The sequence below is a fragment of the Diachasma alloeum genome, unplaced genomic scaffold, assembly GCF_001412515.2.
Source record: "Diachasma alloeum isolate Michigan unplaced genomic scaffold, Dall2.0 Dall_scaffold_00852, whole genome shotgun sequence".
NCBI classification, from domain to species: domain Eukaryota; kingdom Metazoa; phylum Arthropoda; class Insecta; order Hymenoptera; family Braconidae; genus Diachasma; species Diachasma alloeum.
The window spans coordinates 122,574-137,915 of NW_021680973.1; the positions used below are offsets into that span (position 1 = coordinate 122,574).

At 41.0% G+C, this 15,342-nt stretch overlaps 1 protein-coding gene across 1 annotated transcript in view; it reads left to right on the top strand.

Annotated features, from left to right (window-relative positions):
• Nucleotides 1–3,889, top strand: part of LOC107044953 (metastasis-associated protein MTA1-like) — a 73,342-nt gene extending 69,453 nt beyond the window's left edge. The window contains exon 3 of the mRNA XM_015267036.1: nt 3,634–3,889. Coding sequence (XP_015122522.1) covers nt 3,634–3,787 — 154 coding nt within the window. The 3' untranslated portion in view covers nt 3,788–3,889. The remainder of the gene's footprint in view (nt 1–3,633) is intronic.
• Nucleotides 3,890–15,342: the final 11,453 nt, after the last annotated feature.

A 15,342-nucleotide genomic window follows, 5' to 3' on the forward strand; every position in this document is an offset into this window, starting at 1 on the left:
GGGGGGGGGGGGGGGGGCACATGGAAAAAGTAGTGGGCATAGAAAAAGAGAGGGGAGGGGGAAAAGAGGGGTAAAAATTATTACAGCTGGTCTTAATGTTTTTTTTTTAAACACTCGTCTTACTGCCCTCTATCGAGATAAATCAAAATATGAATTCCCGTTCATACAAAATTTTCGAGATATTCTCGTTTTTCTGATTTTGGCATTTGAGCGTTAATGTGACGTTCCATAGTACGGCTAAAATATGGAATGAACATTTTAGATTCTGGCTGCCAATTAGTATAATTAAGTTACATTTACGAATTGCACATGGTAATTCTACATGCGATTCGTGAACGGAGGCGCATTCACTCACGAATTCGTCTATCCACAACTCGAGAATAAGCACTCAGAATGACTTAAAAACTCACGTAATAGAAATTTATCTTCTTTTCTATTTTATATTATGTAATATCTGAATACGGGAATCGGCGTGGAAAAAGAAAATATGGGAAACTTTCTTCCGAGGAACAATTCTCCAAGAACTTTATTCAAAGCAGCATTTATTTTGGAACCATTGTTACAGATGCCTTCGGTATCGTATTACCAATAGAATTGGTAGAGAGAGAAAGAGAAAAGACTAATAACTAATAAAGTTATGGTCACATTATTTCTGTCGACTAGGCTTGTAACCCTGCTTTTTCTTATTCTGACTCTATTTTTTTTAACGTGACTATTATTTCATCTTTTCTCACGGTACTTTTGTTTTTATGTATTGGCTTTGATTTTTAGCATTCTCTTTTTGAACGTTTCAAACGTTGCGGCGCCCAACCTTTGTTTCGCCGACTTGGTTGTGGAGGGCTGCGTATTTTGCGATATGTATATCGTCTTAACCATATCGGTAGGAATGTATTCCCGGTCGGGATAAAAATAGGTGCACATGACTTTCGGTGAGGTTATGTTTCGGTAGGAATGTTACGAATGAAAAATTCATGGATAGTCTTGTCGCAAGATGCAGTTGTGCTGATTTAAGTTGGTAAACCTGCAACATGGTAGCAGTATGCAGTGGCTGTTATATGTAGGTTGGCTTCTTGAAAGGTGCAGCTGTGTACAGAGATAAGGCATGATCGGATCGACCGGCTTCCTGATAGGTTTGTTCCTGATGGGGATGTACATTTACAAAATCACTGAGAAGTGATATCCTCTCGGTGGAGTTAAAAAAAATCGTTTGGGTTGGGGTGTTGCTTAATGTGCATGTAAAATGTGCAGTTGTGTATAGTTGCACAATTATGCTTGAAATAGTTATAATCGTCGCAAGGGCATAAGTATTGCATTATGTGTGTATGATGGATATTTTTTTTTCACATGTTGCTGAGAACCGTCTTCATCCTCATCTCGAAATTTCAGTCATAGGGGTGGTGATGGCGCGGGAGGGGGTTTAGGGGGGCGAAGCTTTCCGGAGAAGTTGGGGGGGGGGGGGANCAGAACCCCCCATTGAAAAAAAACCAAGAGCAAAATAAGAAAAAACATCAAGAATAACGAGGGAATTGAAAAAGAAACTTTTTATTTTAAATAGATTGTTTGCAACAAAAAAAGCAAATTACAGAATAATTTGCGAAAACACAGCTCCAATTTTGTGTCATGAATGACAAATTCATTACTGATTTATTCATTTGGTGTTTGAATGGCTTCATCAAATATTGAAAAATGAAATATTGATAATTATCCCGGTGGCTTGGCGCAGTGGGTAAGTTCGTTGCCTCACGTGCTAAAGGTTCCGAGTTCAAAACCCGGCCAGGTAGAATGGTGAGATGTAACCATTTGTCTTGATCATCATCGCAGCATACCCTAATCGAGTCGAAGCGATGTCAAATAACGATAAAAAATATATATATTGATGATCAATGTTGATTTCAGAACATTTTTGCAAAATATTAACTGTTTATTATTTGCGAAATGCTGAAAAATCACATCAGTCAATCCCGCTAAATCTTGAAACATTCATATATTTTTGCTGAATTATTACATAAGAAAATGCTTTATGGCACGCCGTGCAATAAGACGAGTTTATTGTTCGAGCTTGGCGCAGCGTGCGATAAACTCGACTTCTGCACGATGTGGCATAAAATAGTATAGACCACTCGGGCATAAACTTCGTTTTCAACGAATGTGAATACAGACCTCGCCTTCGGCTTGGCCTGTAAACTTCACATTCGTCGAAAACGAAATTTGTGCCCTTGTACTCTAATGTACTATTAATTGTAATGATATTCTCTTACTTGAAAACAAATTGTTGGAAACATTCGCAACCAACTTCGCTTCCAATTATTTGGTGTTTTTAGTATATTTCACCGACGACCTGGCGCAGTGGGTAAGAGGGTTGCCTCACATGCGAGAGGTTTCGGGTTCGATTCCCGGTCGGGGAGAATGGTGATGACCTAACCATTCAAAGTCTTGATCAAGCGGCCGCTACAATAGATCTTGATAGATTTAGGTGGCATAGGGCGCTTTGTATGCCTAGTCGCTCCATTCCAATTCTAATTCTCTCTAGTATATTTCATGTCGAGTGCCACTGGGGTTTTCGACGAGTGTGAGGTAGGCACGCCGAGCCTTCGCCGAGCCGTTGAAAATCATTGTAGCACTAGGCGTGAACGATATTCTTCCGTAGTGTCTTTTACTTTTTTCAGTTCGGGAAAGGGTCAATACCAATCTTCGGACTGAGAAAAGTGATGGTTAGTACGGAAAATGAATTACATCCAGTCTTTAAAAATTAAAACCAATGACAAAAGTCTTTGAAATCTGTTTCTGGATCACTGTCGGATACATATCCGGCTATCCTTCTCGAATTTCGGAAATAACAAATAACAAGTTTTTATTTTCGATACCCATGGCCTGTACGCCTGTACAAACACAACTTTGCACAACGCTCAGTCAGCTCGTCAGTTCATCGACCATTGAGTGATTTGCTTCACTGGTTTAGGCTCTCTTTTTTTTCCTAGTCGTCTGGACGCTGCGAGATTACTATATGTCATTTGGCAACAATCGGGTATACCTAGAATATTTAAAAAGTTGATGAAATTAGTTGAAAAGAGTACAGGTTTAAAATAAACGTGTTGTTGCGTTTAACCCCCTCTGAGGTACCCGTGTACCCAGAATATTCGGCTACCATCGGTTCTACGTAATGAGATTTTCATGTACAGTCCATGGTAGCCAAATATTTTACGAATAACCGAATGAAATGTTATTCTCTCATTGATCAAGGGGCGTTATCACGCTGTAAAACATTATTTCACGAGCAAAAAGCAACCCATGAAATGAGGGTTTTCAGCAGAATGTGATGAAAAACATTCTAATACCATTCTATTGAACTTTCAAGATATTATAGATAGCATCAATATTTCATTTAATTTACAAGAATTTTCACAAGAAATGTGACGCAATTGATCCAGGAAAAATTATTATTCAAGTGAACTCAATAATATAAAACGATAAATGATGTACGATAGAAGAAAATGATGTGCAAAATGACCATTCGAAAGCAGATTGCTAATTTATTAGCCAAAATGGGTAGCTATATGAAAACAAACGCAATTTTCCTCTTGTCACAAATATTATTTACACAAATCAAAATACAAATACATATTCAATTTTCAGGAGACTACGAAGGACCTTATCCTCGATAGAGCTCAGAAGATCAGCCCGCAAACCGTGGCGCAGATTGCCTGTACCGGGTATCCACCCACCTCCCCAACAACGAGCTGCAGCGCCTCGTGTAGAAGATCCACGAATGGTCGTAATCCTCGACTGAACTGACTGTAAAAATAATCGAGACATTACATTTCAACGTTATGTGTTCCCCTGCTATCAACGAAAAGAAATTTTGAGTGTAAAAGAAAGCCTCTCCAGTAAAGTGTGAACTCATTTTTACAAAAAAAAAAATCAATTTTAAATAACTTCAGGATGTTTAACTGGAACCTGAACAGAAATTGTGGGAAGATTTACCGCCAACAACTGGGGCGATTATCCACTGTCGATCACGTAACAAATAATTTCTCGTTTTCATTTAAAAACTGAAGTTTTTTCGTTAAATAATGAACATAAATGAATGTTCAAATCTTAGATCAAGAAGTCATGAAACTAAAGTGTTTGAAAATCTACCGGAATTCATCAGAAGACGACAGATAATATGGAATCAATGAGAAATCAATAATAAAGAATTTCATAGGCGTTGTGTGGGAGGTACTTGCATTTTTGCATGGTGTATTTCACTTCATTGAAAAAAGGGAATTTGGATGATAATAAATGGAAAACAATTTTAAAGCATCCCGCGACTGAGATTGCATAGAAGTTTAGAAAAAATGAATCAAGTCACTCGCCGTGAAATCATGATTTCCTATCGGTATTAATTAATTATTGTTGTTATTAATAATAATAATTATTATTAACTGAATGTACATAAAAACTATAACATAACATACAATCACAAACACGAGGTATACACGTAGAAAATCCACAATTAAATGATTTAAATTGAAATTTACAAAAAATAAACTGGGAAAATACAAGATTCGTATTAAAATAAAATTGATTTGATCAAATGATTGGTTCGTAAAATTGACGACAAGCGCATAGTCCGATGAAGAAAGAAAAAACGATTGAAGACAGAATTAATAAATAATAATGTGCTCATGCATGTATTAGCCACGACCCAAAAATTATAGAGTGAGAGTGCGTGAGAGAAAAACGGTTAAAATGGTACGAAATGCGAAGTTTCGTTCTTTCTTTCCTTGACGTAATGCGTGAACCGTGGCTAATGCGTGTCACTTTTCCTTTCTCCCCTTCATCTCCCCTGTAAGGTCAGAATGCGTGAAACAATTGTCTGAGAGATAAATCAATGAATGAAGGAATGCAGAAATGATTTAAATTATCAAGAACGAACGATAATTGCGAGGGAATAAGAATGCTCATTGTGAATATTTTTATTAAATTTTCAAGTTTGATGACTTTCATCGCAACAAGTAATAAATAAATATACGCATTGCTCGGATTCATGGCATTTTCCTTGGAGATCCTTCTTCGATTTGAAATAGTGTTTAAAAATATAGATGTCTATTTTAATTATGGGGGCATTTTCTGGAAAAAGTCCTGAGCGGTCTATAGTATATGGGATGGGTTCTCCAAGATAGTAAAGATAACACATTTATCAATAGGACTAATATGTGTGCTCCAATTATTGAGAAAAGCTTGATCAATATCAGGCTTTGGAATGACTGATAAACCATGATAAAAATGTAGCGTTAAATTAATAATAATGGTTTTAGTAATAATATGTAAGAATATTTTCCCGGGTTGTTCACCCAGGAAAAATCCAAACTACTTTTTAGCCTTCTCAATCGCTCATATGTTGGGCGGCAGCCAAATTTTTACGGGAGGTTCGACGAAAACCGGCCTCTGAGACGGCAACTGTACAACTGCACCTTTTATAAACCTACGGACGAGCGACCCCACCAGATACGAGTCTACCTGTACAACTGCACCTTTTACATCTCTACCAAGCGACAGCCTCACCCAAACGATTTGAATATTTACAACTCTACCGCGCGAACATTACCATCCAGTGATTCGAGAAATTTACATTCCCACCGTGGTACAAGCCAACCAGCGCACGAATCGACCCGATGATGACTCAGCCCTGTACAACTGCACCTTGGGGCAAGCCTACCGATGTATAATTGTCACAATTGTCATAAATTCTGTACAACTGCACTTTGCGACAAGACTACCCATGTGATAGTGACTCATGACATCCCTACCGGAAAATGACCCCACCAACAGTTACGTCTACCCGTTTTAACCCCTACCAAGGATACAAGTTCACCCAAAATACAACCTCACCGATTATGTCTGGATAATATATCTCTTTGATTAGACTCATGAACGATCTTAAAATGCGTAAGATCGCAAGCTGAGATCGGAAATTGGTCTAATTGGTTGGTTTAAGTTCGGTGACGTGTAAGACCGATTGCCAATGTAAGATCGATACAACGATTAAGATAAAAAATGTAAGACCAATTTAGAGTCTTAGATAAAACTGTACTAATCAATCGATAAATTAATTATTGAATCGATTTAACGATTGATTAGTAAATTGATACATATTATAAATTTGCTCAATCATTAAATTAATGGTTTATTGAGTTACTAATTAAATCATTAATTTTGACCCGTAGATTTTGACCTTTAGAGTTTGACCTTGTATTTTGACCTTTAGTTTTTTACCTTTGTGACCCTTAAATTTTGAACCATGGATTTTGACCCTTGTGACCCTTAGCTTCTGAACCTTAGATTTTGACTCTTATATTCAGATGCTTACGTTTTGACCCTTATGACCCTTACAATCGAAACCTTGGATTTTGACCTTTATATTCAAGCCCTTGTACTTTGACGCTCAATCCTTAAATTTGAAACCTTAAAATTTGACCCTTATATTCAGACAATTGTCGTTTGACTCTCATGTCCCTCAAATTTTTACCCTTGCGACCCTTATATTTTGAACATTCGATTTTGACTTTGCTATTCAGACTCTTGTATTGTGACCTTATGACTCTTAGATTTTTAAATTCTGAAACTTGGATTTCAACTCTTATATCGCGTGAGTTGTGCCAAAAGGTCGTATAAAAATTTATTTTGATTTTCCCGAAAATTTGAATTTAAAATTTTTTGAAAATCCGGGCCAAAAGATCGTATACACNGATTTAAGAGTCACAAGGGTCAAAATTTGGGAGTCATAAGGGTCAAAATAAAGGGATCTGAATATCAAAGCCAAAATCTAAGGTTCAAAATTGTAGGGTCGCAAGGGTGAAAATGTGAGGGTCATAAGAGTCAAANAAAAAATTCTTTAATTCGGGCCAAAAGGTCGTATAAACACTTTCCCAAGGAATATGAAATCGACACGTTTTGGATGATTCTGAGTCATCTGAGAGTAACTTTTCAAGACAAATTTTTTGCTGTCAAATCTCAAAACAGTCAATTCGGATTTTTCCAAATTGAGCCAAAAGATTGTATAAAAAATTCCTGTGGGAGTAGAAAATCTCCAAGTTTCAGATGAGTCTGACTCATTTCGATGTTACTTTTTGAGACATATTTTTTGGTTTACACAGAGGGACTTGAGAGTTTTTTTTACGAAACCAGAGCGTATTCCCGTTTTTTGAGGGATTAATAAACGTTCATGCTTAGATGTATACGACCATTGGACTAGAATGTAAAAAAAATCTCCCAATTCTTTGCAAGCAGACTAAAACGATGTTCCGAAAAATTAGGTTCAAATGACCGAGAAATATCTGAAACGTGCAAATTTATTATTGCTTACGAAAGTATTTATTATTTATTATTCCCTATACGTCCGGTTTATCTGAATTTTCAAAAAATTTACAAATTCCCTGTAAAAAAAATAAATAATCTGTTTCGTAAAATTGGGCTCAGATGACTCAGAATCATTCAACACGTGGAGATTTCGAATTCCCTGGAAAACTGTTTATTCGACCTTTCGGCTCAAATTTCCAAAAAATTGAAAAAATTGCGCGTACAAAAATGACAAAATTGGTCTCGTAAAATTGGGCTCAGATGACTCAGAATCATCTGAAAGGTGGAGATTTCATATCCCTTGGGAAAGTGTTTATACGACATTTTGGCACAAATTTCCGAGAAAACGAAAAAAAAAAAGTTTATACGAGCTTTTAGCACAACTCACCCGATATAAGAGTTAATATCCAAGATTCAGAATTTAAAGGTCACAAACGTCGAATTCTAAGGGTCGTAAGGGTCTGAATATCGAAATCAAAATCCACAGTTAAGAATTTAAAGGTCACAAGGGTAAAAATCTAAGGATCATAAGGGTCAAAATACAAGGATCTGAATATAAGGGTCGAATTTTAAGGCTTCCGATTTAAGAGTCACAAGGGTCAAAATTTGGGAGTCATAAGGGTCAAAATAAAGGGATCTGAATATCAAAGCCAAAATCTAAGGTTCAAAATTGTAGGGTCGCAAGGGTGAAAATGTGAGGGTCATAAGAGTCAAACGACAATTGTCCGAATATAAGGGTCAAATTTTGAGGTTTCAAATTTAAGGATCGCAAGGGTCAAATTCTAAGGGTCATGAGCGTCAAAGTACAAGGGCTTGAATATAAAGGTCAAAATCCAAGGTTTCGATTGTAAGGGTCACAAGGGTCAAAATGTACGGGTCAAAATTAATGGTTTATTTAATTAGTAACTCAATAAACCATTAATTTAATGATTGAGTAAATTTATAATATATATCAATTTACTAATCAATCGTTAAATTGATTCTATAATTAATTTATCGATTGATTAGTACAGTTTCATCTAAGACTCTAAATTGGTCTTACATTTTCGATCTTAATCGTTGTATCGATCTTACATTGGCAATCGGTCTTACATGTCACCGAACTTAAACCAATCAATCAGACCAATTTCCGAACTCAACTTGCGATATTACGCATTTTAAGATCGTTCATGAGTCTGATCAAAGAGTTATATTATCCAGACATAATCGGTGGGGTTGTATTTTGGGTGGACATGTATCTTTGGTAGGGGTTAAAATGGGTAGACGTAACTGTTGGTGGGGTTATTTTCCGGTAGGGGTGTCATGAGTCACTATCACTGGGTAGTCTTGTCGCAAGGTGCAGTTGTACAGAATTTAGGTCGGTAAGCCTGTAACGTGGTAGGCTTGTCCAGTGACAATTATACTTCGGTAGGCTTGCCCCAAGGTGCAGTTGTACAGGGCTTAGTCATCATCGGGTCGAGTCATACGCTGATTGGCTTGTACCACGGTGTGGATGTAAATTTCTCGAATCATTGGGTAGTAATGTTCGCGCGGTAGAGTTGTAAATATTGTAACGAACATGTGGGGATGTTCGTTAGGAACACTAAGAATGATCTGTAAACAGCGAGACTCCTACAACGTTGAATTAAAATCCGTGAGTAAGAATCCAAGAGCGAGAGAGTGAGAGCTCTTTATCCACTTCCGAGTGGCTTATTTTCCGTTAAAGTTATCGGTTCCGTTTATTAGTAAGGACTAGTAATTACGCGTCTTTGAGGGCCCAGAAAAATTATCGTGAAGAATGGCCAACATTATAGAGTCATCCGGTTCTTTTTATGGGGTTCACGATATTGTTAATCTTGCGGGTAATCGAATAGGTCCGGCTGAAATGCCGGCGCTCCAATTTCGTTGGATTTTCAGGGGTTAATTGGTTACGTTTATGTTTTGGGTGGAAGGTCGTTCGGAGCAAGTGCAACCATCGTCTCCAACGAATTGCCAGGTTGCCTTTGGGTTTTTGATGAGAGAAACGAGTTGAGCAGGAATTAGTAGTAAAGTTATAACAAGTGCCAGTAACTTGTCTTTTAACCCCGAAAATCCCAGAGATCTGATCCGTGGGAAGCGCCAAAGACCCTTCGTAATTATCCGAACGACAATCAGTTCGGCCTAGTCTCGCGTAATAATTAATAAAAAGGAACTAGTTTTGTGTTAGGTGATTAGAGAAGAGTTAAGTGAGATTTGAATAATCGCGCCAGGTCGTGAGAGTCGCGATTAATTGTCGTTAGATTCGCACCTTCGAGGGGCGTGTCCGCACCAATCAAAATTCGGGTGATTGAGCGGTGAATTCCGTGCTCTGAGGTGTCCCGAGACGCTCATGAGTTCGGCAGTTCGGCGTTGGCCCTTGACCCCACCAGAACTAGTGCCAGTACAGTGCCTATATTAGGAAGTAGTGTGCACATATTTGGATAAGTGGATCTATACGATGGCGAAGAACACCCCAAAGAGGGGTAAGAAACCCAAAGTGAGTTTTTAGTTCGGTTTATGTATTTTTCCGAATTCATTTCGGCTTTTCGTTATTCGACTACGGGGTCTTCAGCCCCGTACGTCGCATTTTATTCCGGTAAAACGGTGATTGTGACCCTTAATCCAAATTGTGAGGTGCCGATTTTCCCCCCTTTTTCACTCATGATTGGGTGGTTTTCGTTATTTTTGATGGGTTATTCAAGGGGATAATTACTCCCGTTTAATTGCCAGAGTGCGTCCATCCCCGTTATACGTGGGCTTTTGCGCGTAAGAAATTCCACTCGTATTTGAATTGAGTTGGTTCGCGTAGATAGTTAATTAAAATTAAAGTTTGTGGGTCAATGTGTTCGGGGGGCTTCCCTGAGTAATTTATCTCAGGGTTTCCGAAAATTCGCTCTGCCGATTTCCGGATATTCCATTTTTGGTTCTTATGGATTTCCAGCCCATTCTCGCTGGCGTGTACGCCGTGTTTCTCGAGGGGGAATTCCCCCCGACTCTCGACTCCCCCTCAGATACTCATCCACGTTTACACGTGGCTATTCTCGCTTCACGCGAGCCTTTTAGCGTTTAGAATTCCGCTCGGGGATTAATGAACCTGGAGCGGCTAATTGTTTAGGAAAAATTATTTTTTTGGTATTGTTGTCTTCGGTAGACTCTCCCGGACATTTTGTCTCAGGGTCCGTAATTTTTGACTCTGCCATTTTCGAGTTATGGCAAGTTGAGTTTTACGGAATTTCAGCCGTTTTGGCTGGTACGAAAAATCGATGGTTGAATACGTTCTCCTCTCTCTCGCTCCCATTGTCGCTCGCATACCTTTCCCCCCAATTCTCGGAATTCTCGAGTATTTAGGGATTAGCGTGTATTTCTACTCTCCCCAAATGTTTATTTCGGGATATTTGAGGTATTTATCGGTGATATTAATTTCTTTGAATCTTTTTGTTAGATTAGACTCATTCCTGTCAGAGTGCGGAATTAATATTATGATTATTATTATTATCAGTATTGTTAGCTATTAATGGTAGATTTTTTCCTTTTTTATATATATATATATATTTTTTTTTGAGAGAATTGAAATATCTTTTTTTTGAAAAATTGGTGATTGACTAATTTCAATAGTGACACAAGTAAGGACAATACCGATTTCTTCTTTTTTTTGTAGTTTTGGCCACCCAATACCCGTCTCCACCTGAAATCCACCCCTCTCTCCACAACCTAGCACACTGAGCGAACCCAGGACCGTTACCTTTCCCCAGAAATCTAGTTTTCTCCCTTTTTGTGTAAATTTTTGAGGTTTTGGAATCAATTAGAATTGGTTTTGTAGAATCATCCGGTTTGGTAATTCCGGCTAAAAATTACCTGGCGCCTATAGATTTTTGTATTTTTGAGTTTGACTAGATGAAGAGGAAGAAGGGCGAAGGTAATAGGCATTTTTAACCCCATACGAAAATGTCACGTTACAAATGGCGCCCAACGTGGGGCTCCGAGGTTATTGGGTGCAAAAATTTTTTTGGTCAGTTAAACTTTTTTTCGTTTCTTTAAGAAAAATTTTTTTTTTTTCGGTTTTGAACTTTTGCGAATTTGAGAGTTTTTGGGATTTTGTTGTATCGGGTTTCATTTGACCCCACTCAAGATGAGGCTTCGAAATTGCGGCTTAATTCCATTTCTCTCGTATTTTTCGATCCCGTGATGATCTCATCGCGCCGGAATTTTGTTTTTCGGGATTATGACTTAATTCTTATTTCTCTCTTAGTTTTCGATTTCGTGATGATCTCATCATATTGAAATTTTATTTTTCTCGAGTCCTATTGTTCCGTTCCTTTTCTCTTGAAATTTCAATTTTCGCCTGTTACCAAGCCGATTTATTTTCATGGGAGTGAGAGAGATGGTTGAGATTGAGGATTACGTGACATCACAATGATGTCATCGGTTAGGTTTAATCCGAGACAAATAAGAAGGAATTTTATTTGTCTCGGTTTTCCCTTGGTAACAAACCAAGCGGCGATTTGTCGAGAGTTTTGGGCAGCAACAGTCGCCTGTTGCTAGGGGAGGGTCACGTGATCGATTACGTGATCCCTGCCTTACGTTATTTCCCCTTCCTCTCGTCAAATGTTCCGGGGGCTCCCTACTCAGGAAATTAGTCCGCAGTAGGAGGGGAGTGAACCCCCACTCTACTCAGGCGGTATATAGGGAGGCCTCCGGCCCGAGTCCGACTACTACGTTTACGGCTCCCGAAGTGACAAGTTCTATTCGAATTCGGAGTTGATGACTTTTTTTTTATTATTGAGTTATTGCGTTTTCGGACTTCTTAACCTTTAGATCAGTTTTGAGTTTTGAATCCGTTTGAGTTGTGCCGAGATCTAGTGAATCCCTCTCTATTATTGGATTATTTGGATTACTTGGGATTAATTCTTCGATCTTATTGGACAACTTCAGGCATTTAATCTAAATTATTAACATAATTATTATATCAGTTTTTTTTCTCTCTTTTTTCCTTTTCTTTCGGGAAACGGTTATTTTATTGCAATCCGTTATTTGCTAACGGCTTTAATCGATTCTATCGATTTTCTCATCGAGGGTTACTCATTGAGGTTAACTAATTTCTCCGAATTTACATCGGACTTTTTCCAATCTCCGTATTGGTCAAGTTTTCCCTACTCCAAATAAAAATTTCTTGGGCTTATATAATAATTTCCGATTCTTGATCGGTCTAAAGAAAAATGGGCGACCGAAAGTCGAACGATCCCACTCCACCTCTTAACGAGGATGGAACTTCTGGGGAACCATCTACGGGTGAGCTTCCCCAGAGCAACAGATCCACTACCCGTGGTGCACTTCCCGGTACTAGTAATCCTAGTACTGAGGCCTCCATCCCTGGTGATGGTATTTCCGGGGCTGTAACCTCTGGGATCGCTACCGGCGACCAATCCGTCCAAACCGATGGCCCAGCTGTGGAGACTCTCATACCCCCCAAAAGGAAATACACGAGAAGGACCACAGTCCCCACCGCGAACCCAAAGGTAAAGGTTACGCGGTGCGGGTCCACTAGGAGTGAGACTGTTTCCGACATCGATACTTCCGATGCGGCTTCCGTTTCCTCTGCGTCCAGTCACGAATCCATCCGAGTCGTTGGCACGGAAGATCCAAACTTGCTTAACCAAGGTGGCACTCCAGACGAAGAGGCAATCGCTCTGGCCGATAATCGCATCCATTTGGGGAATGTCCCAATCGAGAGGCGCACTCCCCAGGGAGTACATCCAGGGATTAACCCTGAGTTCCTTCTCCAGCCACCAATGTGGTCTGGCCAAAATCCGCAGCAACAAGGATATTATCCTTTTGCCGCAGGAAATCCCCAACCCTCGGGGCTACCCTATTATCCTTTTGCCACAGCAGAAGGCAATCCACCGCCGCCAGGGGCACACCCCTACGCCGCGTGGCCATCTTATTCCCCCTATGGGAGAGGTGCTCCTCAATCGCAGGGACAAAATTCCCCTAGTGCAGGGCAGGTTCCTCCCACCTCTGGGGAGCGAAATCCCTCGAATGAGAGGCAAATCCCCCATCCTCAGGGTGTGGTTGGTCATTTCCCGCGACGGGTGATCCCCGTTGACGAGGACTTCCACTTCTCCGATGGAGAGAGTAGGTCAAATCGCAGGGGACCGAAACCCTTGGAGCCAGTATCCCTACTAAATTCAATGAAGAAATGGGACGCGAAATTCTCCGGTCTTCCTCACGAAGACGTGGAGTTATTCCTGACTAGGATTGAGGAAGGTCGATCCTTCCTACCTATCCCTGATGATTTACTCCTCAGAGGCATTCCGTTTCTTCTGTCCGGTTCTGCGTTAACCTGGTATCGGGGTCATCTCCCTGAATTCCGAACTTGGGAGCAAGTTCGAGAAATTTTCCAAACCACGTTTACGGATCCTGATTACCAAACGGCAATCCGCGAAGAACTCGCGCTCCGCACTCAAGCAGAAGATGAGTCGGTCAATAATTATTTCGCATGTATCCGTGGGTACTATACGCGTATTGTACCTGCGGTTAGTGAGTTGGATCAAGTGGTCCAAACCCACCGCAAACTCCTTCCCAATCTCCAGGTCGGGGTCGCACTTCGCGACAATATGACCATGGATGATCTGGAGAAGGCTGTTAAGCGCCTCGAGAAAATTTACGAGAAGGCTGCTGATAGGCGTCCGCCTCCAAGGCCGGAACATTCGATATGCCCAAGCCTGGCTTATCGCCCTGCTCGCCCACAGCGCTCACCAGCGCGTCCTCCTTTCCGTCGACCTTCTGTGTCGTTCAGGACTCCATCCGCTCGAGCGGTTTCCTTCGAAGAGGAAGGTGTAGATGAGTACGAAGGGGATTCCCAGGAGCTCTATGAGGAAGAGTACCTTGCGGTTGACGCGGCCCGTGGGCCTTCCTCCCTTCCCCCTCGGGTCACCAATAGAAATCCAGCCAAACCGTTGGCCTGGCAGGGCAATACTCAAGCCCGACTCCGTACACGAGAAAGGCGTGCTCGCAGTCCAGCCCCTTCCGCATCAGGACCAGCTGGTCCTCCTGCTGGTATCACTCCGACTCCCCCAGCAGCTCTCGCTGCGGGTGGCCCCGTTGATACTCCTCCACTCCAGCAGCCTAGTCCAAGTAACTTGGTATGTTGGAATTGCAGTGGCGTAGGGCACCGTCATAGGGAATGTCCTGAGCCACGTAGGATCTTCTGTTATGGATGCCGCAAATCGGGAGTAACCACTCTTAACTGCCCCTTCTGTAACTCCGGTCAACCGGGAAACGGGCACAGAGGCGCGTAAGTCCGGTACACGCTCCTCCACGGTCACCCGTCCCTAAGCCGGCCGCTCATACCTGTGCTGCATGTATCCTTTCTGCACAGCAGCAATTAGGCGAGGAGGAACCCTCGATTCCACGACTTCCACCCGTGGACCTAACCAAGGTGGATTCCGATCCGCGCTCTTTATTGAAACCGGAACCTATGCCCCCAAACGATGTGTTGGTACATGCGGTTTCGGATAACGCCCCTTTGGCTTTCCACGTCGATATCATTATCGGTGGCCTTAGAGTCCGAGCGCTAGTAGATTCGGGGGCTACTAGGTCATTCGCTGGTATGGCTGGCATCCTTCTGTTTGAGAAGGCTAAAATCCCGTTACTGGGCATCCCGGAGAAACGAGTAATCACTGCGGGGGGCAAAATCGAAATCGTCCGACATACGGCTGCGTGCATCGTGGACCTTGAAGGGCGTAATACTCCACTTAACGCGTTCATCATGCCTTCGTTATCCGAGGACTTCATCATTGGAATGGACTTCCTTGTGTCGGCAAGAATCGTAATCGATTTCTTTGACCAAACTTGGTATTACCGGGATAAACCGGATGAACGATTCCGATTCACTCCTGTGGATCAGGTTCAGCATCTCACTATGTGCTGCGGGTTACGTACCATTGAGAAATCCCAGGAGCAACAGCTCCAGGAGTTCCTCGATAGGATCCTCCCGAAAAAGGA